The 23,885-nt window shown below is 51.9% G+C and overlaps 1 protein-coding gene across 1 annotated transcript; it reads left to right on the top strand.

Annotated features, from left to right (window-relative positions):
- Positions 1–79: 79 nt before the first annotated feature.
- Positions 80–21,710, top strand: WNT9B (Wnt family member 9B). The gene is made up of 4 exons (XM_072940074.1): positions 80–215; positions 16,501–16,757; positions 18,173–18,438; positions 19,306–21,710. The coding sequence occupies exons 1-4, from the start codon at positions 136–138 to the stop codon at positions 19,777–19,779; spliced, it is 1,077 nt and encodes a 358-aa protein (XP_072796175.1). The 5' UTR covers positions 80–135; the 3' UTR covers positions 19,780–21,710.
- Positions 21,711–23,885: the final 2,175 nt, after the last annotated feature.

Below are 23,885 nucleotides of genomic sequence, written 5' to 3'. Positions count from 1 at the left end.
GTGCCACCAGCGCCGCCCCGCCCCCCCCACCCGCTCCGCCCCGCCCGGGTTTAAAGTCCCGCGGGCTGCTGGTGGCGGCGCTGCAAGCGCCGAGCAGCGCAAGGAGATGCGACAGGGCGCCGCGCCGCCGGCATCATGCGCCCCCAGCCCGCGCTGGCCCTGGCCGCGCTCTGCCTGCTGGCGCTGCCCGCCGCCGCCGCCGCCGCCTACTTCGGGTCAGTGCCCGTCGCGCCCCGGCCCGCCTGCCTCCCCTTCCTCCTGCTGCAGCATGGCCAGCTTTTCCCTACTCTGGCCCCAGCCTGGGCGGGATCTCGAACTCAGACCTTAGGTCCAACCTGGGGGTCGGAGTTCGCTCCCCGAGCTCAGTTTCTGGCTTCCCCGACTCCTGGGCAGATAGCACCTTCTAGAGTCTGAGCTCTGGGCCCGTTCACCGCCGCTCTTCTCACCCAGCTCTGTCCGAGACCTCACCCTGCTCACTCTACCGGGCCTCAGTCCCCGGCTCAAGCTCCCGGACTCTGCACGGGTCTCAGATCTTGTCCCCATCCTCCCGGGCGCGCCCTGTCCTTGCCGGCCCAAGGCGTCCCTCCTGCCCTCTCCGATCCTCAGTAGGTTCCCTGTCGGCCCCATCCTGGATTCTGTCCAGCCACAGTCCTTGCCTGGGGCTCCCTCCCCACCCTCTGCCTTCACCCCCCCAGAACGGAGACCCGAAAGGGTGGGTGGATAGGTGAGGTGGGTTGTTACCCAGGCCGGGGGAGGGGATTGCGCCGACCCAAGAGGGATGGAAGAACTTGCGGACAGTGTGGAGTGTCAGCTGGAGATGCGAGAGGGAACCGTCCGTAGGGAAAACCCGATCAAATCGCAGGCCTGGCGTGGGGTGAATTCTCAGGAGAATGACAAAGAGAGTGAGAGGGAAGGCGGTAAATAAGATTGGAAAAGGAGGATAAGAGTTGGGGTGACAACTGGGGAGAGAATGGGATGGGAGCGGGCAGTATTTGGAGAGCAAGTTACAAGGCAATTGTGCCTCCTTCTCTGACCCCGAACCGCAGGGATGGGGTAGGAGATGCGGTCGTTGGTGTGAAGGCGCTTTCCTGACCTCCACCCAAAGCCTGCTCCAAATGGGTACAGTCTGTTAGTTTAAATCATTCCATTTACGCTTTTTGTGATCCTCACCCCAAGTCAGAGTGAGGTTTACAGTTTGACTCTAGAAAAGGCAAAAAACAAAAACAAAAAACAAATCATGCAAGTGACCTGCCAGGGACTGCTTTTGAGGACCTGGAGGGAGGGGCGAATAAGGGCCTGAGAGGGTCTGAGAGGTCCCACACAGGCTGGAATAAGGGCTGTGGGTTAATTTCCAGGTCATGACCCCTGGTTAAAACATGCCTTGGCTGTGGGCAATGGCCTCTCCTGAAATATATAGGAGGTGGGGTGGGGGTGGTGTCAGTCCAGTCCCTAGCTTTGGGCTCAGCTTGCAGGTGACCTGGGAGGACCACTCAGTCTCTGGCCTCAGTGTTCCCTTTTGTAAAAAGTAGGGGCTGAACCTGACATGACTGAGCCTTTCTATCCACTTCAAGAGTACTGTGCATACATGTTTGTTTCCCAGTGACTTCAGGCTTGAAAAGGCACTTCTGTTGCATCCACAGACAGGAGAAAGTGGTCAGGGCACAGACTCTGGGTTCAATCCCCAATCCATCTGCCTACGAGCTGTGTGCTCTTGGCCAAGTCACTTAACCTCTCTGTACCTCAGTTTCTCATCTGTAAAATGAGGATAATAGTGCTTATTTCATATGAGGATTGTGTGAGTTAGTACATGGAAAGCACTTACAACAGGGCCTAACACATAGTAAATGCTCAACTAATACTAGTAATTCGTACTATTAAGGAGACCAGGTACACTGCCTTGATATCCCAGCCCTGACAGGGATTTCTGAACTGAAATGCAGAGCACAAATGGTGGGAGGGCATATGGTGCTTGCATCTTCTTGGATACCAGCTGGTTTCCACAATCCCTTTGTTTGCTTGGATTTAGGGGTTGAGGATGGGGCAAGGGCCAGGTGAGGTGGGAGGAGAGGGGCTCCAAATAGGCCAGGACCACCCAGGCTGATGTGGTTGGAAGAGAAAGCAGTTTGTGGCAGTGCAAGGGTTAGAATTTGGGGGTGGTAGGCAAGGGCTCAGCCTTGGAGATGAAAGGGAGATGGTGGATCAGGCATGGGTTAGGGCTGAGAGGGATCATGTGTGAGCCCCCTTCTCCAAGTCGTGAGCCCCCCTGGACAGAGCTGGCAAAGTACACTTAAGCTACCACCACCTCAGTCTGGGAAGGAGGACAAATGCTCAGAGAATAAACTAAAACTGCGGTTTCATGCTGTTATGTGTCTGGCCTCAGAGAACGGACAGGATTGATCCTGAATTCTCACTGAGAAAGCCCTGTTGTGACTCAGTCTGGCCAGATTTCCCATCTTCCTATCAGAATATGCTCTCTGGAAGGACTCTACGCCAGTTATTCACACTGCAGTGAGAACTGAAGGCAGTGCGCTTCTCTCTGCCCCAGGTCATTTGTGTGTGAAGGCTCACTTCTGATAGTAAGGTCAAGTGTCTTGGCATCCTGATAAAAGGAAATTCAAACATGAGAAGAGCAGGTGAGGCCAATCTTCTTGGGGTTTCTGAACTCATAGAATCACAGACTTAAGAGTTGGAAGTGACCCCCAAAGTTTCTCTGGTCTAACTCCCCGCTTCCAGCAGGTCATATTGATGCTGTTAATTCTGTTGATGCTGATAATAACAATACTAGTACTGCAGTCTACAAATCATCTTCTAATTCAGCCCCTCTGTCATCTGATCCCCAGGCCCATTCTTGAGGTATACAGGATGGGTGTAAATAGTTCCCAAAAGGAAACCAAGGGTCAGAAAGGCTCAGTGACTCACCCTATGTCACACAGCAAGTTAATGGGAGAGGCAGGATAGAAACCAGGTCCCGCCTCCAGTCTGGGCGAACAGCCACCAGAACTAATGCTGTGTGGTCACCCAGGAGAGCTGCAGCTGCAAAGGAGCTGCAGAGGGTGAGGGGGTACAGGGTTGACCCCTCCCCTGCTTGGTTATCTCTGTCAGACTCTCTTGGCTGCAGTGGGATGGGTGAGGCCACAACATTCTCCTCTATCCTCAGCAGTGAGACAAGATGCACTGAGCCCTGATTGGGTATCAGGTGGACTTCAAGAGGATGGCACAATGACCGTGGGATGGGAGGTAGACCAGGTTTTTCCTGGCTCTGCGCCACTCTCTGTGTAGTCCATGGTCAAGTCACTTGCCTCCAAGGTCTTTAGCACCTGGGGGGCCTAAGGTTCCCTAACCACTGGTCCTAGAAGTCTAGGACTACTCAAGAGCTCATATTTTGGCTCAGATGGCTTGGAATTCTGCAAATGTTAACTTCTGTGGTGTTTTATAAATGAACATTCACTGTATTATATGATGAGCTGGGTACATGATAGTAGTCGTCACCCAATCCAGTCACTTAGTCATCCTAATGAATTTTATAACCAGAAATAGTTCCTGTGGATGAAACTTTTAAAATTATAGTTGACTTTGGTGGTGCTTTTTAAATGTGTGACCTCTGTACTGTTTGGGTTTCTTTCCTATCTAGGGATAGTACAGAGAAATTTATGGAAGCACAGGCTTTTGATCATGTAGACTTTAGTTTGAGTCCTGGTTTTGCCTCTTGCTAGCTGTGACTTTGAACACATGTCTTAACATTTTGGGGCTTTGGGTGATAATAATAACCATCCTTAAAGGCTGGTGTGAGGCTTAATTGAGACAATGAATGAAAGGACCTGATAGGGTACCTGGCATACTAATGACTCAGTACAGGCCCACTTGTGGTGGTTGCTGGGGTTCTAACCGTCTTCTCGGGTTGTGGAGGTGTCATCACTGTGAAGAAGCAAAACACAACATTAATTTTTTCCAAATCACCATTACATACAATAAAATGTATGCATTCTAAGTGCACAGTTTGGGTGTTAACAAATGTATACTCCTGTGTAACTACCACCACAATTTTTGTATGGAACAGTGACATCATCCCAAAGGATCTTTTCTGCTCCTTTGCAGTCAACACTCTCCCACAAGCCCCAGGTCACCACTTCTCTGCTTTCTGTCACTTTAGATTAGTTTTGCCTGTTGTAGAAGTTCATATAAATGGAGTCATATGGTATATAGCCTTTTTTTATGCCATTTTTTAAAAAAATGGGACTCTTACTTGATCTATTAATGTACCTAACTTAGGGCCATGCACTTATTGACTTTATGACTTCTTTTTAAGGATATCTTTTTTGGGGGGGTAACTAGGTTTGTTTGTTTATTTATTTGTTATAAAAGGAGGTGCTAGGTATTGAACCCAGGACCCCGTGCATGCTAAGTATGAATTCTACCCCTTAGCTATACTTTCCCCTCCTTATGTAGCTTTTTGTATCTGAATTCGTTTGCTCAAAATAATGTTTTTGAGATGCATCCATGTCATTGCATGTATCAGTAGCACATTCCTTTTTCTTGCTGAGTAGTATTCCATTGTATGGATGTAGCATAATTTGTTTATTTATTCACCAGTTGATGGACATTTGGATTGTTTCCACATTGGGGCTATTCCAAAGAAAGTTGCTATGAACATTCATGTACATGCCTTTTTGTGAACATATGTTTTTATTTCTCTTGGATACATATCTAGGACTGGATTTTTGGATCATGTGCACATGTTTGACTTTAGAAGAAATGGTCAAATGGTATTCCAAAGTGGTTGTACCATTTTACACAGTAATGTAAGACAGTTTCAGTTGCTCCATATTCTTGTCAGCTGTCAGTCTTAATTTTGGACACTTCAGTGGATATGTATTAGTGTCTCATTGTGGTTTTAATTTGTGTTTTTCCATTGATGAATCGTGAGTTGAACATCTTTCATGTGTGTGTTGATCATTTGGATATCTTTTTCATTGGATTCTTTGTCTTTATTACTGAGTTGTAAGAGTTTTTTTTACATATTTTGGATATAAATCCTTCATCAGAAAGTATTAACAATATTTTATCCCTATCTGTAGCTTGCCTTTTCATTTTCTTATTACCTTATGAAGGACAGATCTAATTGTGGTGAAGTACAACTTTTCAACTTTTTCTTGTATGGTTTGTGCTTTTTGTCTGTCTTATCCAAGAAATCTTCACCTATTGGAGGTTGCAAAGATTTCCTCCTGTGTTTTCTTCTAGAAACTTCATAGTTTCAGCTTTACACTTAGGTCTCTGATTTTTATGAGTTAATTTGTGTGGATGGTGTGAGGTAAGGGTTGACGTTTATTGTTTTCCAGGTAGATATCCCCTTATTCCAGCACCATTTGTTGAAAAGATGATCCTTTCATCATCATCTATGTTGCAAATTAATTGACCCAACATATTAGGGCTTATTTCCAGGTTCTATTCTGTTCCACAAATTTATCTTTAGGCCGGTACCACAGTCTTAATTACTGTAGCTGCATGGTAAGACTTGAAACCAAGTACAATGAGTTCATCCTTCTTTTTCAAAATTGTTTTGGCTACTCTAGGTCCTTTAAATTTCCACATAAATTTTAGCATCAACTTGTCAATATCTACAGGAAGCCTTGCTAAGATTTTGATTGGGATTGCACTGAATTTATAAATCTATTTACAGAAGATTGGCATTCTAACAGTATTGAGTCTACTGATTTATAAACCAGCCATATGTCTCTTTTGGGGGATTTTAAAAATTCTATCAGCAGTGTTTTATAATTTTCAGTGTGCAGGTCTTGCAAACATTTAAAAAATTATTCCTAAGTGTTTTATGTATTTGGATTTTTAAAAAACAGTTTTAGGAATTGACTGGGTCCTGAGAAAAACAGAGTTGGAGGGAAGAAAGGGTAAAATAAATTTTATTGCTTTGAGATGGTAGACTGCAAGCCAAACATCACTGATAAGAATCATTGTATTTGGGGAAGGAATTTAGACTTGCTTGTCTCTGGCTGAGCTGTAACCCCTGAGGAGTTGGGCTCCAGAGTCAGGGTCAAACCAGCCTCCTCAGTGGAAGGTGATGGAGTTTCTGAGGCTGAGGATGGGAAAACAGAGGTGAGAGAAGCAGAGTGGGGGAAGGAATCTTCTAAGGAAGAGAGGTCCTGGTGCCTCAGATAGAAGGTGGGCTCAAGAGGAGGTAGACCAGGTGCTGTGAGGGAGACCCTCACCTGGGCATCAGCCTGAGCAGGATGGGAGGCAGCCCAAGACCCTGCTGTGGTGTAACGAGCACTGGACTCAGTCACACAGATCAAGTTCAAATCCTCCAGCCAGCTACTTTAACTGTAGCCCAGGGCAAGTCAGTTAGCTGCTCTGACCTCAGTTTTCCCACCTATAAAATGGGCTAATCCTTACCTCATTGGGTAGTTATGATGGTTTTATGTATATAAAACTGCTGAAATGTTATCCATATATATGGAGTCCAAGAAACCTAGTGGTCTGTCTTATAGCATCCCAACTTAAAGGAGCATCTTTTTGACATCTGTTCCTTCCTCTCTTCATCTTTATCCCAGTTACTGTGTAATTTGAATCCTTCCTGGGCTCAGTACTTTATGTGCATAATCTCATTTAACCACTGTAGCATCCCAGGAGGTAGGTGCTGATATAATCATCCTCATTTACAGGTGATGGGGGAGAAAAGCTCAGAGAGGCCAAATGCCTTGCCCAAAGTCACAGAGCTAGTGGCTGGCAGCACCTAGATTTGAATTCCAGTCTGTTAGAATCCAGAGTCAACCTCTCCATCCCTGCCTCCTGCTGCCTGTTGATGCCCTGCTGAGGCCTGCCTTCCCCTGGGCAGCTCTGACCCTCTGACCAGCCCTCCACCCTGTAGCCGACACCTTTCACTTGGCATATGTTGCAGGTATCTCTTGCACTGCATGTCTTAAACTCTTGGCTTGTTACCCAATGTTTTACACACTCATGTCTCCAATCCATGCGCAGCTCCCTTTAAACAGAAGTCTTTGGACCCTGTTGTTGGATGACTCCTCCCACAGTACCTAGCATTGCCTCCTATTCCACAGTGAATGTCTGGGTGGGCCGTCCCCTCTCCCTTTTGCTGATCCTTCCTCTCCCCCAGAACCTCCCTCTCTGCCCCATCATGTTTGCTCTCTCTGCCTGACTCCCTCAAGCACACACTGCTTGGTCATGGCCTGGCCTCTGTCAGGATAAGACCTGCAAAGCAGAGAGCAGACACTTGCTCCCATCAGACTTCGGAAGTCAGCCACACCTGGCCTTCCGTGGGAACCCTGGGGGCATCGGAGATGAGCGGGGGGGGGGGGTGGTGGGACAGACACCTCAAGCCGAGACCCTCTCACTAGAGAGACCAGAGAGGGAAGGTAAAGAGTCTCAAAGAGCCAAGTGAGAACTGAACCGCCGTATTCAGTCAGTCCTGAAAATTCCCCAGAGACGGGTTTTAGGGCAAGAGTAGAGAAGGTTTGCTTTCCCATAGTTCCAATCCTTTTGAGGCCAGATACATTTCAGAATTCAAGAAGTTTCAAGTTTTAGAAAGATCATATGATACATACGCCACATAGAATATAACATCCCTAGCAAGGTATAGGTAGTCCCCAGTAATCAGACACAATTAGTTTTGCAGAAAAACATTTACCTGTTGGGATAAATAAAGACCATAAATATTCTCACTTCGGTTCAGATCAAGTCTTGCTGCCATATGAGTTCACCACCAATGGGCAAAAAAAAAAAAAATGTAGTTGTCTGAGCTTTCTGGAGTCTGGAATTGTGGATAAAATTTTGTGAACCTGCAGTAAACTTTCAGCACATGTCACCACGAGAGGTTGTGCAAGCCGTTCTAAAGAAAGTCTTGGGCCAAGTTCTCACTGTGTAGCAAAGGGAGGCTCTGGCTGCCCAAGCCCAGCTTGTCCCCAGAAACTGAGGTTCATAGGGAATCAGCCTGGCTCTCCCTGTCCCGTGGGGGCTGAGCTGGTCGGAGGAGTCAGAGTCTGACTGACCGTGGCCAGGCTGTCCTGAGATCTTGCACTGGGGAGAGCTCACGCTGCCCATCCCAGTCTAAGGGCAGGGGAGGGCATGGCCTCAGGCAATCTACTCCAGAGCCACACCCTTCCAGAGCCTGCTTGAGTTTGGGAAGGTTTGGTGGCAGTGGGGGGCGTTAGGTGACCCCTGTAACCTGGGACTGAGGCGGCAGGGAGGCCAGTGATATGGGTCTGGGGGTGGGAGAGACTGAGGGAGAGCCTGGAGCTATACTTTCTGCTTGGGGTTAACATCTGAGAAATGTATGCAGTCAGCAGGTGTCTGGGCTGGGGGCCCTCAGGGTGTGAGAAACCAGGACCTCTGCCAAAGGGCTTCCAGGCTACTTGGAGAGACTGTACAGCCCTGAGGAGGAATAAAAAAAGTGTGAACCATGAAGATCTAATGATACTATATTCAAAAAAGTGGGAGAAGACAAAGAAATTGGATGGTTGAGTAGGATGGGGCTGGCAAGTAAGGAGGACTTCCTGGAAGAGGCAGACACGTATCTTAGCCTACTAGAGCTGAATGGGGCCTCATGATCACCTTCCCCATTCCCTACATTTTCTTGAGTCAACTCTTGAAAAAGGCTGTGGTTATAAAAGAGTCCAGGGGATCCATGAGGGCTTTTGATCTGGGAAAGGCAACCCAGGTAGCAGTTACAGCATGAAGAAAGGCATGGAGTTTGGACTAAGTTGGCCATGGCAAGAGGACAAGGAGGAGATCTGCCTGGCCTGAGGGGAGGGACCTTCTGCTACAGCCCTGGTTGGCTCTGAGTCCAGGACAGTCTGAGGTGGGAAGCTGTTCTGGTCCTGCTCTGGAGGACCCTGCTCTGTTTCCAAAGAAGCCCCTTACAACTCCATCCATACCCTGGGGCTGTCCTGACCCCTCTGGCCCTACTAGGCATATTCAGGGAGTGGCTCCTTGACCAGGTAGGAGATTCCTGCTATCCTTGGAGCTCAGGGGAGGGTTGTGGGGGTGGGTGGGCCATCGCTAGGATCTGCAGGAGGACAAGTGGAGTCTGCAGCATGGAACGTTTCCTCCTAGAGCAAGTGCAAACAATAGAATTGTCCTCATCACAGGATGATCATACACAAGGCATTCCCCAGGGGCCTGGCTCTTCCAGAGCCTGCCATGCTGGTTAGTTGGTCAACTTACTACGGTTGAAAAAAATGGGCCAAAGTTACGCAGCCCATGATCTGGGATCCCATGGTTGGAGCAGAGCAGGGTGAGGGTGTTGCTTGCCCCAAGATGATATACCTTTGGTGATGACTCGCCTTTCCCTGCAGTCCCCACCCTGGGCCCCCTAAACTATTCGTCCCCTGGGTCAGGGCTGGGTTTGTGAACCCAAGAAGCTGGGGAAGCTTGTCTTAAGGCTTCCAGCTCCCCTCTTCTCTTTCCCTTCCATTCCTCCCCTGAGGCTTCCCTTTTCTCTCTTCTCTTCATTATCCCAGACCTCTCCTTTGAGCTTCCTTCTGTCTAGCAAAGTTATGTCCTTAGGCACTGGCATAATTATATCAGACTCTCACACTTGGGTATGAATTGACAGGCCACTTCTCTACGCTTTATTTCTGACTCTTGACTAAAAAGAAACAGAGTTTTAGACCAGAGCCCTTCTCTCCCTTTGACTGCCCAGGAGGCCAGAGGAGTCCTGACCAGGCTTCCTTCCCTTCAGTCCTACTTGTCTTGTGTTTCTGTCACCCTAGATGTTTGCTATGGTGATGGCTGATTTTGCTTCCCTGAAGTGTTACATTAAAACTGAAAGCGGAGACCACCAGTCTTGACAGAAGCAGTCAGGAGACCTGGGCACAGTCCTAGCCCTGCCACTAACTCATTGGGTCATCTTGGACCAAAAAATCTTACGTGAACTTCCAGGGCACCAGACAAGTCAAAACAGAGACCTGCATACCTGGCAAACCTCTTGCCCTCCTGCCTGCCCCTAGAAGCCTCTGGGATACCTTCCCAGGTGCCATCAAGGCAAAATCTCTGGGCTGGGTGATCTTGGATTTCCCCAGCTGTAGAATATAGTGATTCAAATGGTGTACATTTGGACCCAGCCAGGGAACTGGGGGAGATGTTTATAATCTCACACTCATGAAAGGGAGGGATTCCTCCATACAGGAGTGACTTTGGGTACCCTCTGTGACCACCGTGCCACCTGATGCATGCATGCCAGGGACAAAGGCTTCCTCTAGTCAGCTTCAGCCTGAGCCAGAGTGGAGTGGGAGGGAGGCAGGAGGGAGGAAGGGGGAAGCATTTCCTCCACAGATGTTGCACTAAGCCATGCTCTAAATACCCAAGATTGTTGAGATGCAAAGCACGCTTGTTGGACAGGCTGCTGGCTGCCCACTTAGCTTGTGAGCACACGTCTCCACGATGCCATCCTCAGCAGGCAGCCCGGTTGGTGGCTGTGAAACAGGAAGTGGAGCTGTTCTGGGAGAGACAAAGCCCACAGCTGGACCAGGCTCTTTTCTCTCTGCACCAGGAGTGGGGTGGGGGACGAGGCTCTGTGGTGGGCTCTGGGGTAGGGGGAGGTGTGATGATTCAGTCCTTGAGGTGGGTTCTGAGGCTAAGAGTTGGAGGAAAAGACGGCTGGACCCAGGAGGGGGCTGAGGGGGACCCAGACAGGGAATTAGTGAGTGGTCTTCTTTGGCCTCAACCTGAAACTCAGTCAAATCCTTTATATTGCTATTTAAATAAATGAGTGAGAGAGTGAAAGGAGTGGTTAAGGGGAGTTAGAGTAAAGGTGGAAAATGGTAACTGTTGAGGATGCTCACTAAGGACATCTTCTTGGAGGAGGTATGAGGGGACAGTGAGTCTTCTCGAGGAGAAAGGAGTCTGAGAGATGGAGGGAGGGGTGTGCTTCTCAGCATGTAAACCTTGGGGCCCCTCAGATGACAGGAGGAGGGGAAGGGAGCCAGAGGTGGGTGCCGAGGGGCCCCCCTCCCTGAAGAGGGACTGCCTGGAGCAATGTGCCCTCTCTTCCTGGGCCAGACACTGCCCTTGCTAGCTCTCTCCTGCTGGGAAGACATGGGGAGTGGAAAGGGCAACAGGTGGGGGAGTGTGAGTGAGTGTGAGTGCGTGTGTGCGTGTGTGTGTGTGTGTTGGGGGATTTAGTGAGGGAGGGAAAGGTGGACTGAGATATTTGAGATGAAAGCACAAAAGAAGCACTTACCATACAAATGGCCCTGCAGCGGAAGCCTGTTATCAGGATCATCTAACAGGGTTTTGTGGGGCCAAGGCCAATGCTCCAGGCAGGGCAAGGCTTTCCTGGTTCCCAGGTAACTACCTGCAGTTGGCACGGACCGTGGTGCCAGGCACAGCCCCTGGACCCTCCAGCTCAGGGTCCAGACAGGCTGGCATGACCTGGTGCCCAGGGAATTGCCAGTCTTGTCCTGCACCGCCCACCTGCTCACCCACCACATCATGGGGGCGGCCTCCTCTGGAACCATCAGACCCTCTGGAGCAGAAACAAGGATGGGGGTAGGGGTGGAAGAGCAGAGCCAGGGCACCCCTGGTGATGGGAAGTGCTCTGCACCTGCCAGGCTTTCCCCAGGGAGCTGGGCCTGCCCCCTAGACCTCCCTCCTGCCCCTCCCCACCCCAGGCCCCCCACTACAGGCAGAACAGGACTAGCCAAGGAATCCTGATTTGGGTCCCTGAGCAGCTACTGATTGTTCCTCTGGTTCAAAGCCTTCTCCTTCCCCTAGCCCTTGGGGCCTGGGGAGAGTTTGGAGTGCTCCTGAATCCAGCCAAGTTCCCTCCAGCACAGCCCCTGATACAGAGTAGATGCTTAAGAACGACACTTCCCTGGAGCTTACTGCATGCCAGGCACCGTTCTAAGAGCTTTACAAAGGATCATTCATTTAATCCTCACAATAACCATGTCAGTATGTATTATGATTATCTGCATTTCACAGATGAGGCACAGAGAGGTGATATGCCTTGCCCAAGGTAGCACAGCTAGTAACAGGTAAAGGTGGGATTTGAACTGAGGCAGTCTGGCTCTGGTCATGATCTCCCACTAGTCAATGTGTATTTGTTAGATAGAACGAGCTTAGGGGTGAGCGGACATCTCTGGGTTCACCAATGGGTGAGGGCAAACCTGGGACCAGACTACCCCAGGCAACAACAGCCCTGGGGGCCCGAAGTCCTTGGATTCCCACACTCCAGCAGGTGGTGGGTGATCATTCCAGGGTGGGCTCTAGTTCTTTTGAGGGGTTTGGTGGTCCCTGAGATCCTGTTGACGACAGACCAAAGCAGTCTGCTGGGGAGCTTCGCCAAAGCCTGGGAGAACTTACTTTTGTTTCCTTCAATGTCATCCTAGATGGGGCAGTTTAAGCCAAAATTGTAGATTGAGTGGGCCTTGGACAGTGTGAAAGGAGGCAGGGGCCGGAAGGGCCAGGTGTGGACAGAGCAGGTCTAGGGGGCGGAATGTGAGATGAAGTCCTAAGAGCACCTGGACTTTTCCCACTTTGGAGGGAGACAAGGTGGCTTGGGAAGTGACTGGGGAGGCTCTGGGGTCAAAGCCAAAGGCATCTCATTGTGTGGCATGGGGGCTTCCGGTCTTCTTATCAACCTGAACACCAAGGGCTATGGGCTGAGGGTGCATAGAGTAGAGGGGCATAGGCTGGAGGCAAAGAAGAGAGGAAAGTAGAGCTGGTCACATGGGGTTGTTGCTTTCCTGATGGGAAAAGAGAGGCTGGAAGTCAGCCTGGGAGAGCCCAACAGGAAGCAGGAATGGGGGAAACCAGCTGGGTCATAGCAGGTGCAACTTATGGTGGGGGGTCGCCCCAGGCGGCCCAGGGGCACTCAAGTCAGGCAGAGGCCTGAGGGTGATCTTGTCCCCCAGTCCGGAAGGGCATTAGCAAGTTCGCAGATTATCCGTCCTCTGGTCTTTAGTTCAGAACACTGGTCACTTGCTTGGCTGATAGCATCTCACCTGACTATGGAGCAGTGTCTTCATTAAAACCCCAGATTTTGTCTGGATTCATTAGACTCATGAAGCTCACTCAGTCTTCTCTGGTTGTATATCTTACCCTCAAGGAGCTGAGCTAACACATGGGTAACTGAGAGTATTGCAGAGGGGCCTGGTGGGTGAGGTTCTCAGGCTCTGGGTGCCAGAGAGTATAGTTTCTTCAAGGGGAGGTGATCATGCCCACTGACCCTGGAACAGATTGGAATCTGGAGCATCTAGAATTCTAAAATCCAAGAAGAAACCATCTCTAGCAGACGCCATGGCATCTGTAGGGCATTCGCTAGCATTCATTTAAGGAAATCAATTGAGATGTTTTCTAAATTTGATGTCATGGCACTATTTCTTCAAAGGAAAAATGATCCCAAAGCACAACAGAAAACAAATAAAAGAGAAACTGGGTCCTGGAAGTTCTCTCAGTTGTCTTCCTAGGCCCTGTGGGGGTCCCTGAGGCAGTGCGAGGGGGCCTTTTTCAAGAGCATCCCTAGGCAGACCAGGGCCCAGGGCAGCCTGAGGCTTCTGTGCGGTTGGCTGCCTTTCCTGACCATTAATCGCTACTAAGTGTCATTACTGCTAATAAAATTAACCGACTTTATACTGGACTCCTGGGGCCATCAATCACAGGGTCTATTACACAAAATTAAAAAAACAGGTGCCTGTTGATGGGGGGGAAAAGGTGTTTGCTGAGCCTGGCTCACAGGTGCAGCTTAGGGTATGTACTGTACTCCACAGCTGTCAGAAAGTGGTGATCAGGGACGGCACCCTTAGACAAACTGACTCCCAGCCCTGACACTGTACTACACATCAGAGTGTCTCAAGCAAGAACATAGCTGACTGCAGGAAGACTCTGAAGCCAGGGGCTGAAAAGCTGCCCCAGTTCTCCCTCCCATTCTCACCTCTGTTTCTCTCTGTGTTTGGTTTATTCTTTTTCTGTCTCTTTGGACCAGCTTTCTCTTTTTATCTCCTGAGTTACAAGCCCAGTCACCTAAAGAAAGAGAGAGAAAGTAACTGCTGTATGCTCTCTTTAGTCAATTTCCAAATTCTCAGAGAAAGAACTGATTGGCCCAGCTTGGGTCATGTGATCCTCATTGGTCCAATCAACAGGCTAGAGCAGCAAGATCATGTGGTATAAAATGGCCAACAGGGTAACCATATGGACAGAAGGAGCAGGTAGGCAGTCAACCCAACAAGTGTCTGCAAGAGTAATTTAAAGGGCTTAGTAATAAGCACTCAAAAATGTGGTAGATAGCATTATATAACACAGCTATCATAATATAACAGCTCTTGTTCTTAAAATGAAATTTAAGACAGGCTTTGAAGGACGTACAGCCCTGTTGGCCAAAATTCCCATCACTCTCTGCTTGTTCTCTCATCTGTCAATCAGCTGCTACACAGAAGGTCCCAATTTCTGAAACACAGGAACTATGTGAACAGAAGTTGTCCCTCACACCAGCCCCTGCTGTGGGGAGGGAGACATTTGAGGGGCTGGACGGCTGATGTACCCTTTGTTCCTGCAGCCCCCGAGCTGCTCTCCACCCTGGAGGCCCATCAGGGAGGGGCCTCCTGGGCTGGAGCTGACATCGGGTTCTGCTCTGGACCTGCCAAGGGTCAAGCTGTAAGGGTTTCCTGTCAGACTGCAGGGAGGGGTTTGGGTGTAGACCTGGTGGACTGGAAATTTACCCATTTTCCCCCAGATTAATGATTAACTGGTCCCTGCCCTCACCCTGTCTGGGAGGGGAGCCCAGGGCCAAGCTGGGCCGGGAGGAGTCTGATAGCATCTGTCTCTGCTCGGGGGTTTCAGAGCTATGCTCCACAGCAGGCTGGCTGCACCTGATGGATGTGGAATCTACGGGCACTTACTTGGGGCACCTGGGGCCTGGCCAGAACCCACACCCTCCCGGGGCAGACAGGGAGGGTGTGGCATCCAGCCAGATGTCCGGGCTGGAGCAGGTGGCTCCAAACAAGAGAGCCATGCCCTTAGCCCTGTGGGATGAGGGCCTCTCTGACCACTCAGCATTTGGCCACAGGGCTTGCCTTGGCTGGTGGTACACAAGCCTGAGTGACAAGTGTCCCATCCAAGCAGGAGCTTCAAGAGCCATTGCCTGGTTCCACCTTTGCTCTTTTACCATGGTCTTGAGGCTAGCATATTCCAGAAAGGGACTGCTTCCTCCAGCTTGGGTGCTAGTATATTGTATATTCTACCCATGCTGAGGGCTACTAGGGTACTGAATGGCAGATATTTTGAACTGAGAGAAACATCTCACAGATTGCTTCTGGAGGGAGGGATGTTGAGCTCTAACTGTAGCCCCTACCTTGCTGCTGATCTGCTGTAACACTCGGGATAGTCGCTGCCTCTTCATAAAACCTTTGTTTCCTTGTCTAGACAAAGGGAAGATTCTGCCCAGGTTAGAGAGTAAAGCATCTTGCAAAAGGAAAGAATTTTGAGAAACTCCAGCTAGCAGGAAAGAGAAATAGCATGTCCCAGGGCACAGTGGTTAGTAACTTTTCATATAATCCTCCCAGCAGCCCCAAGAAGTAGACAAGATCACTCTCCACTTTCCAGAGGAGAAAATCAAAGCTTCTAGGTTACACAGCTAGGAGGCAGCAGCTGGGCTTAGAACGTGGCAGCCTGACTCCAGAATCCGTGGACTTCAGATGTAGTAGAACAAGAAGTCTGGAGCTGATGGCCTGATGGAAATGTAGCTCCTTCACCTTCATCTACCTGTCAGTCCATCCACTCATCCTTCCTTCCTTCCTTCCTCCCATCTCTCTACCCTTCCCCGCTTCCATCCGTTCAGGTATTCCCCAAGCATCACTTTGTAACAGGCATGGAGCGGCCAGATGGTTAAAGATCTGTCTGGGAACTACAGAAACAAGTTAGGTAGGCATGACATTACTTGGGCAGCAACATAACGTAAGGGAGAGAGGGATAACCAGGGAAACTGGCTGGCTGTCTTCTCAATGTCTACATCCCTCTGCCTGCCTCCCTCCTAGGAACACAGCTCTCCCCTCCAGGCAGCAGCCAATGCTACATGCAATATTTCCCAAACTGCCCGGATCGTTCCCCAGCTACCTAGGGAATGTGGTAAATATACAGATTTCCAGGCCCCATTCCAGACGAATGGAAGCAGAATTGCTAAGTATAAATCCTGGGCATCTGTATTTTTAATAAGCCCCCCAAGTGATATTTTTTTTCTCTGTTTGGGCAACTTTGGGAAATAAAGTGGGTAAGCAGAGCAGAGACTGGCTTCTGAAAAACTTGGATCTGAGATCCTGCAGTAGCCCTTATTATTATAAGCACTTTGGTTTCCTACTCTGTAAAATAGGGGCATAACCCCATGGGGCCAGCCTCCTTCCCAGAAGGACAAATAATGAAGCCCCCAAGAAGGCCCCTTCCCCTCATCTGCCCCACATCTTTAGGGGTTGTCATCTTTCATCCTCCACTGTCACAACACCCAAGGGTCACTGATGTCTCTTCTCTCACCCCCTCTAGCTTGACTGGGCGGGAGGTCCTGACGCCCTTCCCGGGGCTGGGCACCGCCGCTGCCCCGGCACAAGGTGGGGCCCACCTGAAGCAGTGTGACCTCCTGAAGCTGTCCCGCCGGCAAAAGCAGCTCTGTCGGAGGGAGCCAGGCCTGGCTGAGACCCTGCAGGACGCTGCACACCTCAGCCTTCTCGAGTGCCAGTTTCAGTTCCGGCATGAGCGCTGGAACTGCAGCCTGGAAGGGAGGACAGGGCTGCTCAAGAGAGGTAGGGAGGGGGGCTGGGAGGAGGGGGGCCTGGAGGAGGGGGACTGGGAGGAGGAGAGCTGGGAGAAGGCTGCCTTTCCCATTCCCTGGGCCCCTGTCCCCAGGCCACACTGCCTTGTGAACCCAGCACTGTCCTGAGTAAGAAAAGTCCTGGGAGTTAATGAGGCCCAGTTTTTCCCTCAGGTTTTGGGGAGCAGGGGAGCAAGGAAGACATGCTTGAGAGAGGAGGGGAGGAGGCACCGCTTATTCTTGGAGGAGCTCACAGATGAGATGGGTGACCCCCAGCTCCCTCCCTCAGCCTCCTACACACACACACACACACACACACACAAGTATGAGAGCAGATAAATGTGGAAGGAAGTTAATAGTTGGCCAAGTGACATGAGACTGGTTGACTCCTCTTGTTAATTTACTCACTTGTTTCTCTGTTCATCACATGCATTGGTCCATCATTCCCTCCTTCCCTTCCACTCCCACCCTCCCTCCTTCCCTCTCTCCCTGCATCCCTTCATGCATCCACCCAGCTCTCCCTTCACTAAGCATCTGATGAGGCTCACAGCGAGGCAGGCACTATGCTGGATGCTGGAGGTACAGAGCCAAACAAGACCCCATCTGCCCTCAGAAAGCACACAGCCCAAGGGCACAAAAAGGTCATCGTGCAACCGTATCACCAAGCAACAAGGGGCTTTTACAAAGTGGCAGTCATGGTGGACTGGAGCAGTCCACGCCCTTCTAGGCAAGCTGCTCTCTGTGGCTGGGTGGGATCTTGGGCAGCACTGATGTCCCCCAGCACGCCAGGTGTATTGGAGAGCAGGCAGAAGGTAGTGAGCTCATGGGGAAGGCCAGGTCTGGGCTGTACCCCAAAAGTGCAAAAGTCCCCAAAGTGGGTGGATAGTCAGTCTGGGACTAGTCAGGTGGGAGACCCAAGGTCACTCTGTCACTGGACCTACTCCCCAATAGGTAGCAGAGGATGACCTCTGAGAGGCATGGGAAGCCCACAGGGCATATTTCGGAGGATCAGGGGCTCAGAAATGGGTTGGTCCAACTTGCTCCCACATTGGCTTGGAGTCAAGATCTGTGGTTTAGCCCAGTTTCACCGCTTACCATGTGCCTAAGTCTCTTTTCTCTGCATCTGTGATCACTAGAGGGGGTAACTCCTGTCCTGCTGCCCTGAGAACCTGGACACACACTCCATAGGGAGCTGGAAGTTCTGCTTAAACAGCAACTTGCAGCTTGAGTTTAAGGGGCAGGTGACAGGGAGGCTGCCCTGAGCTGTGTCCTCAGGTTCACACGCCCCTCGTCCACTGCTCACTATGGTGGCTCCCAACACCGTCTCTGTCCTTGGAGGGCAGTGGGCAGCCTCTGAGTCCACTCTCCTCCTCCCTCCTGACCCCCCCCCCCCGGGGCCCGGCCCAGGTTTCAAGGAGACAGCCTTTCTGTACGCGGTGTCTTCGGCTGCCCTCACCCACACCCTGGCTCGGGCCTGCAGCGCCGGGCGCATGGAGCGTTGTACCTGCGATGACTCTCCAGGCCTGGAGAGCCGGCAGGCCTGGCAGTGGGGTGTGTGCGGCGACAATCTCAAGTACAGCACAAAGTTCCTGAACAACTTCCTGGGGCCCAAGAGAGGAAGCAAAGACCTGCGAGCACGGGCAGACGCCCACAACACCCACGTGGGCATCAAGGTGAGCATGTTCCCAGGCGACCCAAAGCCCCTCCCAGCCAGGGTCCAGGGCCTGGGAGCAAGGTGATAGGAAGCCAGGACTTGCCCTGCCCCCAGCAAACACTCACAGAGACATTCCTGGATGAACCTCATCCTTTCAACCGACATTCCTTGGGCATCTACTCTGGACAATTACCAGGCACCAGGAAGTAGGGGAGGGTCCTGGGCCATCTTCTGCGGCTGGGCAGCAGGATGGGGACTTGGTGAGACAGGAATATGTTTGGAGAAGGGTCTCCATTCCAAGGAAGAGCCTTCCTGGATGTCTGCCAGCATAGTTTGAAAACTGACCTGGTACAATCCTCACCCCTCCTCCATTTTACAGATGGGAAGATAGAGGTGGCCCAGAGAGGGGAAAGGATTTAGCTGAGATCACACAGGAGCAGGAGGGCTGGAGGGTAAAATGTATCTAGGTCTATTGGGACGAGAAGCCTGGGAGAGGCAAGGGCTCCGTTTTGTTAAGAAATTGAGTCCCATGTTCTGTGTCCTCATCACAGAGTTGGTGTAAACCAGGGCTGCTGTGTTCAGTTGTACAAGCTATCTACTCCACAAGAACTCTGGGCCAGGGGAGGAGCTGGGGCTGAAGCTGGGCCTACCCTGCTCTTACCAAGGCATGAGGACTGCCTATGCCCAGGGGAAGGGGCGCCTGGAGCTGGTGTGCACTGAGGTGTCACGTGGGCCAGCTTGAGTCCTGTCTGCCCCCTCAGGTGGACTTTCCCTGGCCTCTTTCCCATCCTCCTGCCACTCCCCACCAGGGCTGGTGCTCCTAGGGCAGGCTTGGGCCACGGGTCCTGGGCCTGTAACCATGTCTCCCTTCTGCCTCTCCTTGCAGGCTGTGAAGAGTGGCCTCAGGACCACGTGTAAGTGCCATGGCGTGTCAGGCTCCTGTGCTGTGCGCACCTGCTGGAAGCAGCTCTCCCCATTCCGTGAGACAGGCCAGGTGTTGAAGCTGCGCTACGACTCAGCTGTCAAGGTGTCCAGTGCCACCAACGAGGCCTTGGGCCGCCTGGAGCTGTGGGCACCTGCCAAGCCGGGCAGCCCCACCAAGGGCCTGGCCCCGCGGCCTGGGGACCTGGTCTACATGGAGGACTCACCCAGTTTCTGTCGGCCCAGCAAGTACTCCCCTGGCACCGCGGGCAGGGTGTGCTCCCGGGAGGCCAGCTGCAGTAGCCTGTGCTGCGGGCGGGGCTACGACACCCAGAGCCGCCTGGTGGCCTTCTCCTGCCACTGCCAGGTGCAGTGGTGCTGCTACGTGGAGTGCCAGCAGTGTGTGCAGGAGGAGCTCGTGTATACCTGTAAGCACTAGGCCCGCTGCCCGGTATGCCAGCTGGCCACTGCCAGGACCTCCCACGGCACCGGGCCACCCTGAGGCCACCCAGCTGTGCAGCCAGCCCCTCCGGGCAGGTACACGCAGCATGCATGCACTCACCGACCTCCGTGCCGTGCACACGTACTCCTCTCCCCACTGGGCCTCGGTAGCCTTTCCTCCCTCAGCTCTCAGCAACAGGAGGTGTGGGCCTTGTCCTTGAACCTGAGGGTCCCCAGCCTTGTTGAGGACTTGGAGCAGGAGGCAGAATGGAAAGGATGTGGAGGGAAATAAGGGAGACCAAGAGGAAGGCAGGACTGAGGATTTGGAGGGGAGGGAGGGGAATATCCTGCCATCTTGATTCTTGGGTTGAGTGGCCTAAAGTCAGCAAGATGCTGGGAGGTGAGCTTCCGGACCAAGAAGGCCCGGGGAGGCAGTGTCAGCTAGAAGCAGAGGCTGGAGTCTGGCTGGGATGGGTCAGCCAGCCCTGGGGCCCTGCTCAGATCACAGTGAACCCCCGGGGCCACATCCCTTCACTCCCCAACCCTGGCTGTGCTGTGCTAGAGATGAGGGGAAAGGCCAGGTGGTAGGAGCTGTTGGTTTGGAGAAAGGAAAGCTTAAGTCAGATGTGTGCCCTGGATCTTTGTGTGCTCAATTTGGTTTTTAAAATATGCCTCCATGGAGCCTTCATTCTTACCTGCAGAGCTGAATTATCCACACCTACCCAGCCCTGCTCAGTAAAAGCACCAGTGGATGCAAGGCCGGTAGGAGGAGCCAGTCCCCGGAGTGGGGCTCAGATAGCACACTGAGGTCGCCAGGGGAGACAGTGACTCCTCAATAGCTCAGCCTCCCTTCGAGCCCACTTTGGTCAACTCGCTGTGGCTGGGGTCCACCTGTGCTGGGGTCTCAGCACAGCTGGCATTCATGATGCAGAAGAGTTGGTTTATGAGTTCTGATTCGGTTACACTTCTACTCTTCCAGCTACTCTTCTAATTCAGGGTTTTGCCCTGCCTGGAGGTATGGGCGTGGGGAAGTCTTTGCTAAGCCTGGCCCTTCGTTAACCAATGGCCCCTCACTTTGGCTCTTACCTGAGGAACGGAAGTGACTGCTAATTTCCTCTGATCCTGCAGACATCTCCAGTGCTACCAAGGTCCTGGGGAGGAGGAGAGAGAAGCTGGCTCATACACGTACTCCCCACAGGCACCTCCCCACCTCCCTACATGCACACCCCTTGGACCTGCCAGGCTGAGGGCCCTCACTCAGCAGCACACACCTCTCTGGTTCAGGATCAAGACTCTGCAGGGGTCACTTTGCTGGAGGCTGTGTTCTTTCCCAGAGCAGGGCCCAGTGCCAGCTGGGAGGAAGTGACCTCCTCCGGGACGCCCTTGGCTGCTTTGCTGGCCCTGCCGCGCCCTCTGTCAGCTTCCTTTCTCCCTGAACCCAGAGTTGCTGACCCTTTGCTGAGACAGGAAACTTCAGAATCAGCCGAATGCTGAGAAACCATCTGTGCAAGCCCCAGGAAGAAGCCCATGGGGCTCCCTGTGATCTCCAAGGGTGACGAGAAGCTGCCCTGTCTTTGGTGGATCAGGCGGCCTCCGGAGGGACGCTGCAAGGATCTTTGGTTGCAGAGGCTCTGATAAGAAGCCAAACTGACCTGAGACCACCCCCCAGACTGACTTTGCTGACCCAAGCAGCTAGCCCACATCTTGGCAGGAAGAGAAAAAAGGATAGACAGCTGGTTTTCTAGTTTCTTCCACTGCCTCACTACATGGAGATTTTCTCCCTGCCAGCCTGATCCATCCTCCTCCTCTAGGACCCCAACTCTTCCTCCACCCTGGCTCAGCCCTGGGCAAAAGACAGCAGGAAGAGGGGTCTGATCCACCAACACGCCATCCACATCCCAACTCCATGGTGGGCAATGCTGGATTTGCAGGAAGATCAAGGGGAGACTGAGGCACTAAGGCCATGGCTGGCCACTAACCCTGACCAGGCCAAAGGCAGGCTCAGAGGGCCTTGGCCTATGGGGTCTTTCCTGTCCAGCCCTCTCCCCTCTTCTCTTTCCCTATTCCCACCTCCTTCTCTTCTGGTTATCCCCAAAGGTCCACCTCAGCCCTGCTGTGGCCCCTGGGACCAGTGACCACTGACCCCTCGTTCTACAGCTTTAAGGGAAACACTTACAGGGTATTTTTGGTCTACCTCACATATACAGTTTTTAGGGCAAAAGAGAATAATTTATATAGCTAAGATATATGAGAAAGTATTTATGTTATTTATATAGTGTCTATATTTTATGGGCAGCAGCTGGGGCGGGGGTTTGTGCGGTCTACTGGAGGCCATCTACCTGGGGAGAAACAGCATGGCCTGACTGGGACCCCACTGAGCTGGACATCAGGTGGCTGGGGAGGGGGTCTTGTAGGCTCTCATGTCCCTTGACAGGGTCTGTCCAGGAGCCAGTGAGCTGCATCCCCTCCAAGTGTGAGCTCTGATGGGCTTGATCCAGATCCTTCTTGGGAAGTCTTGTAAATTCTCTGCTCTTCCAGGTCCCAGGTCCCCCTCCTGCTCTGGTAAAACTGTCTCACTCATGACAATACTGATAATGAGGATGACCACACTTTGCTTTGTAAAGCACTTTTGATCTTCAGAAACACTTTTGTCCCTTTAATCTCACTTGGTTTCCCCATTATCGGTAAATATTTACTGAACTTCTCCATGGGCCAGGCACTATGCGGGGTGACTTACCCTAAGCCCGGGAGCTCCAAAGTCTGGAGGCACCCTGAGCCCAAGAACCCAGGGAAGTGGCTGCTTCCCTAGCTGTATGTGACCCTGCCTTTTGGATCTGGACAGCATGTCAGCTGTGTGTCAGGGGCTGGGGCTGTCTGAGAGGCCTGGAGAGACAAGGACCCATGGAGGCCACCCCGGGGCTCCACCATCTGGCCCTCTCTCCTGTGCACACTGCCTGAGAGGGGTGGGCTACTTCACAGGACCCCTCCCAGCCCACAGATGGGTTGTTTGCTCTCATTTGTGTTTTTCTTTTAAAAATGATTTGTTTTCCGTTGGATTTTCTGGCTTCTCTTGTAAAATCAGCTGCACTGGCAACCTGGGCCTGCATTTCCCATCCCCCGGCCACAGTCAGCTAGAGAGGGGGCCCCTATCAGACGGGACGCATGGGGCTGCCCAGTACCCCCACCTCACTCACGATGCTCCTGCCTGGCTCTTGTGGGCATGTCATGTCTCTTCCATGGTCCAGATAAGCCCAGCTTCCCTGGTGTCCTCCACTGCCTGGCAGACAGAGTGACAGACCCACACCAGCCCTGAAGATTATTTCTTGCTTCTCAGAGTTTCCTTTCTCAACAGCCATGAACTTCTAATGCTTTCTGTCTCAGCACATTTTACTGACTTACAATGAGAGCTATCGTATATGGAGCACCTGTTCTGTTCATCCAATCAGCAATGGCTTAGGGAGCTCCTCCTGAGTGCCGGGCACCACCCAGGTGCTGCAGTGCGGCAGTGAAGGGGACCAAGTCCCTGCCCCATGGGGCTGACACTCTAGTGGGAGAGAGAGATGATAAACCAATAAAGTACATGTCAGCTCTGTGTACCTATTTTGTCTCGATTACTGCCATAACCCTGCACGTTGGACACAACCACCCCGTCTCGCAGTCAAGGCAATGGACGCTGTGAAGGCTCCTGGATGCCACTAGCAAGCCATGGTGTCAGGACTAGAACACAGAGCTGCCGGCCCCCAAAGTGTGAGTTCTTGCCTCTCAGTACTGCTGCCTCCCCTCAGATGCAGATAGCACAGAGATGGAGTGTCCCATTTTACGGATTCCAGGTAAGCTGACGCCTAGAGGAAGGAGGTGACCCAACCAATGTCATACACCAAGTCAGACGAGGCGCTCGCCGGGAAATGATAAGTTTGCCTAGTGTTTGCATCCTATGGCCAGCAATGCAGGCTGGGGTGGGGGCAGGTTAAGGCAAAGTGGGAGCCTTCAGGGACCTACGGTCCTGTAGGAGAGATGAGAGGCACGGCCATGTGATAGTTTACGCATCAGCCCCAGAGTCCCTCCTTTGGCCACTGCCTTCCCAGCATGCTTTAGGAAGTGTCT

Source organism: Vicugna pacos, chromosome 16, assembly GCF_048564905.1.
Source record: "Vicugna pacos chromosome 16, VicPac4, whole genome shotgun sequence".
In the NCBI taxonomy this organism is placed as follows: domain Eukaryota; kingdom Metazoa; phylum Chordata; class Mammalia; order Artiodactyla; family Camelidae; genus Vicugna; species Vicugna pacos.
Note: the sequence above shows the minus strand (reverse complement) of the source record. Positions and strands in the feature narration are given on the sequence as shown.

Coding starts and splice junctions, on each gene's coding strand:
- WNT9B (XM_072940074.1), top strand. CDS start 136: ATGCGCCCCCAGCCCGCGCTGGCCCTGGCCGCGCTCTGCCTGCTGGCG. Junction 216..16,500: donor GCCGCCGCCGCCTACTTCGG/GTCAGTGCCCGT, acceptor CACCCCCTCTAG/CTTGACTGGGCGGGAGGTCC. Junction 16,758..18,172: donor GACAGGGCTGCTCAAGAGAG/GTAGGGAGGGGG, acceptor GGCCCGGCCCAG/GTTTCAAGGAGACAGCCTTT.